The 4,294-nt window shown below is 50.9% G+C and overlaps 1 protein-coding gene across 1 annotated transcript; it reads left to right on the top strand.

Annotated features, from left to right (window-relative positions):
- The first annotated feature begins 1,283 nt into the window (after nucleotides 1-1,283).
- Nucleotides 1,284-3,005, top strand: LOC109752501 (NAC domain-containing protein 1). The gene is made up of 3 exons (XM_020311385.4): nucleotides 1,284-1,614; nucleotides 1,710-1,999; nucleotides 2,182-3,005. The coding sequence occupies exons 1-3, from the start codon at nucleotides 1,440-1,442 to the stop codon at nucleotides 2,779-2,781; spliced, it is 1,065 nt and encodes a 354-aa protein (XP_020166974.1). The 5' UTR covers nucleotides 1,284-1,439; the 3' UTR covers nucleotides 2,782-3,005.
- The last annotated feature ends 1,289 nt before the right edge of the window (nucleotides 3,006-4,294 follow it).

The following is a 4,294-nucleotide window of genomic DNA, read 5'->3' as shown; positions in this document are numbered from 1 at the left end:
TGCCCCAATGGTCGTTGGCCGCCATGTGACTTCAACCCAAAGAGAGGACAAGAGAGGAGAGAGTGTTAGAGGAGGAGGGGTTGCGGAGGCCAGGTGTCACTGGTGGGAAAACCCAAGGAAGGGGGAGGGGTGATGGTGGGAGTCACCTCGTAATTGTTGGAAGTGGTGCACTAGAGTTTTCTGTTGTTCTGAAGCGATGACCCTTGCATAATTAAGCTAATACTTACATGACAACGAGGAATGGCACGTGTTTGTCGTGCGGTAGTATGAGATGAAGTCCTACCTCAGCTTTGGTACTATCTCCAATCCATTTCAATTATCGTTGAAGCAGATGTATCTAGATGCACTTCAATGTTAAATACATGGAGTATTAATTATTGGCACGTGTAGATGGCACACAGGAGACGCGGATCGTACGGCCAGCACCCCATTGTTCCTTATCTGAAGTTCTCCATGGCCACGCCCCCACGAGCCAGGAGGCCGTGCTAGCTATGGTCCGGTCGGTAGCACATGAAATCTGGACCCCGCCATTAATCAACTCCACACAAGATTTAAAAAAACAATGAGCGAAGGAAGAAAGGAGCCAGCGGCCGGTCATAGAGACAGAGGCAGGCACGAGCTGGCCACGAGCCCGCAAGACGCCAAACGGTGCATATCATTGGCGGCAACCACAAGGCGGACAGGTGTCGCAGCCGGTGTCGTCCTCACCATTGCTGCTTGCTACTATTGCTAACCAAAAGAAAAGAAGAGAAGAGAGGGAAAAAAAAGTCCGCTCTTTTGCGTTGGTTATCCACGACCCGTTCGTCCCCCCTGCACACACGACGTGGAGCCACGCCGATGATTAGCTCACCCGTACGCACACAGGGGCTGATTAGCCATTTGCCCGTTTCACTTTCACCGCGGTGAGAAACTTGTGCATTTGATCGCGCTCGCACGTGTCCGCCTGTGTTTGCACTTGTGTTTTGCGCTCCAAGGATTAATTCCGGTGTGAATCTAGGCTTGAGTAGTTTTTCTACGCCCCGGCAGCAGTATTAGTTTTGCCCTCGTGAGGCAGAATATAACTTCAGTACACTCCACTGATGCAGAGGCAGACAAGTTCATTAGTCTTGGTATCTGAAAAGAAAGGTAATACGTGATGACGTAAATAAACAAAGTAATTAGTTGCCGATTCTGCCCCTCGCGATACTAATCCACCCACCACCTCGCTGCTGACTCGCAAAGAGACAAGCCATGGCACCTATAAATCCACGCCCCACTCCCTGCATCTGAAAAATTTCAAGCCTCCCATCAACACCACACCACACAGCATTTCATATGCAGTAGCCATCTTCTCCTCCTCCTCCCGCTTTCCAGCTAGCCACCTAGCTCACTATCACATCATCCAGCAGCCCACACCAACTCATACTGATTCCGTTCCCACCTGCTCGCCATCGCCAGCCATGCCAATGGGCAGCAGCGCCGCCATGCCCGCCCTCCCTCCCGGCTTCCGGTTCCACCCCACCGACGAGGAGCTCATCGTCCACTACCTCGGCAGGCAGGCCGCGTCCATGCCCAGCCCCGTGCCCATCATCGCCGAGGTCAACATCTACAAGTGCAACCCATGGGACCTCCCCGGTATATATACATAACTAAAACTAATCGACTCCATCCTTCGATCAATCAGCTCCAACTCTGCTCTGGTTACTAATCTTCTTGTTTGAACTTTGCAGGCAAGGCCTTGTTCGGGGAGAATGAGTGGTACTTCTTCAGCCCCCGGGATCGCAAGTACCCCAACGGCGCGCGCCCCAACCGCGCCGCCGGGTCCGGCTACTGGAAGGCCACCGGCACCGACAAGGCCATCCTGTCCACGCCGGCCAACGAGAGCATCGGCGTCAAGAAGGCGCTAGTGTTCTACAGGGGCAAGCCGCCCAAGGGCGTCAAGACCGACTGGATCATGCACGAGTACCGCCTCACAGCCGCCGACAACCGGACCACCAAGCGCAGAGGATCCTCCATGAGGGTGGGCATTTTTTTTCCTTCACTTATTTATTTATTTACTATTTTTGAGGCATTTTTTCTTCACTTTGGTAAGAGCAGTTGCTTGTACCATAAGCTACATCTTACTCGACTTAATTGTTTGCATTTGAAAAGCTTGTTTAATCAGTGAATTAATCTGGGTTTTTTATTTATTTGTTCATGCAGCTGGATGACTGGGTGCTGTGTAGGATCCACAAGAAGTGCGGCAACTTGCCCAACTTCTCCTCCTCTGACCAGGAACAAGAGCATGAGCAGGAGAGCTCCACCGTGGAGGACTCGCAGAACAACCACACCGTATCGTCGCCCAAGTCGGAGGCCTTCGACGGCGACGGCGACGACCAGCTCCAGCTGCAGCAGTTCCGCCCCATGGCGATCGCCAAGTCGTGCTCCCTCACCGACCTGCTCAACACCGTCGACTACGCCGCGCTCTCGCACCTCCTCCTCGACGGCGCCGGCGCCTCGTCGTCGGACGCCGGAGCAGACTACCAGCTGCCGCCGGAAAACCCACTCATCTACTCGCAGCCTCCATGGCAACAAACGCTACACTATAACAATAACAACGGCTACGTGAACAACGACACCATCGACGTGCCTCAGCTACCCGAGGCGCATGTAGATGACTACGGCATGAATGGCGATAGGTATAACGGCATGAAGAGGAAGAGATCCAGCGGCAGCTTGTACTGCAGCCAGCTGCAGCTCCCGGCGGATCAGTACAGCGGCATGCTGATCCATCCGTTCCTCAGCCAGCAGCTGCACATGTGAAGAACCAGAGAGCTTGGATCGAAGAGATCATCATTGTTCCATTTGAACTTGCTGTAGATCGAGGGGATCCCCCGCTGTGGCAGATAGGCAGGGATCTAGCTTGCTTGCTGTGTCGTGACCGACCGACCGATAAGAACGGACAAATTTCAGAATTCTTGGTGTAGCACAAAAGCTGTAAATTACGGGGGTTTATTGTGAAATAAATAAATCCAGTATTATTACAAGATACTCCTATATGCGATGATCATCATATATCCTAGACCTAGGCTTGTTAGTTAATTCGAGAATGCAAAACCAACGACGCATCCATTCCATGGTCGACACACGCAGCCGGACTTGTTAATTAACTGCTGGCGTACCCAGCACTAATTAATGAGCGAGGCCTGTTGCTAGCGTGTGCGGTCTCAACCCTTCCCTTGTCCACCGTACAGCCAGGAACAATTAACTAACGCTCGCTCGAATGATCCATAGCATTTGTCACCGGAAACCAAAGTCCGACTCAAAGACACATCATTTAACTAAGGCTCCAGGGCCAATAGAAGGGCAAAACGTCAGCTCGCAGGAACCATCCAGGCGTGGATTAAAATTGTGGCAGGCCGGACAGATGAAGAAGGCGGCGGCACACGCCGCTCAACTGCTGCTGAACTTACTTTAGTCGCCGCGCATGCTGGTATATATCACACGTTGCGAATTAGATAGGCTCGAAACTGAATCTTCCGTCCTCCTCCATTAGGTTAATCACAAGGGCGTCTCCCTATTGGAGACACAGATTTGTTTTTGTTTATGCTTGCGGCCCTTTCGAACCATCGTGTACCATACCAAGCCAAGAAGATAATGCAGAGTAATTAATTGGCTTAGCCTTTCCGATCCGGTCTACCTCTACGGCTCTACCACCCCATGGTTGGGACTCGGAGCGATCACACCAAAGAAACTTAATCTAGTAGCTACACGTAGCGGAAGCATCAAGTCACACATGCTTACGGGGACTTGTTACAGTTAATTGGTACTTATACACTAGTTTAGTCGCCGGATAGCCTAACCGCACGCGCGATTAAAAGGTGATTGTGACTGCTGAGGGTGGTTAAGATAAGAATGATGCGTCCTAATCAGGCTTCAGCTTAGGCTTAGCTAAGTCGGGACGATGATGCCCTAAGCATCGCTTATGATAGATTATCTCTAAGCAGGCATGCATGCATGCTTGCTTGCGAAAAGCTTGTTGAAAAACGTCTGTGGGGTGGGGTTACTGCTAGGATCGTCGTACGTCAAGAGGTTGAAAGGCTTATCCATGAGCTCACATGCATGAGTACATGACATGGATAGCTGGTCCCCTTTTCTAGAACGATAGCCACTAATAATTGGCTACTTAGGGTAACATAAACTTGATCTTCGACCTTTATAGAAAAGGAAAATTTTGAACTCAATCTCCTTTTTTTTTCAGGAACGTGAATTCGATCTTCTAGCTAGTTTGATCCTCTTCATGGAGCACAACCTACATCATGCTAAGAGCAATTTA

This window comes from Aegilops tauschii, chromosome 5 (assembly GCF_002575655.3).
Source record: "Aegilops tauschii subsp. strangulata cultivar AL8/78 chromosome 5, Aet v6.0, whole genome shotgun sequence".
In the NCBI taxonomy this organism is placed as follows: Eukaryota; Viridiplantae; Streptophyta; class Magnoliopsida; order Poales; family Poaceae; genus Aegilops; species Aegilops tauschii.
This window is presented reverse-complemented; position numbering and strand designations above follow the sequence as displayed.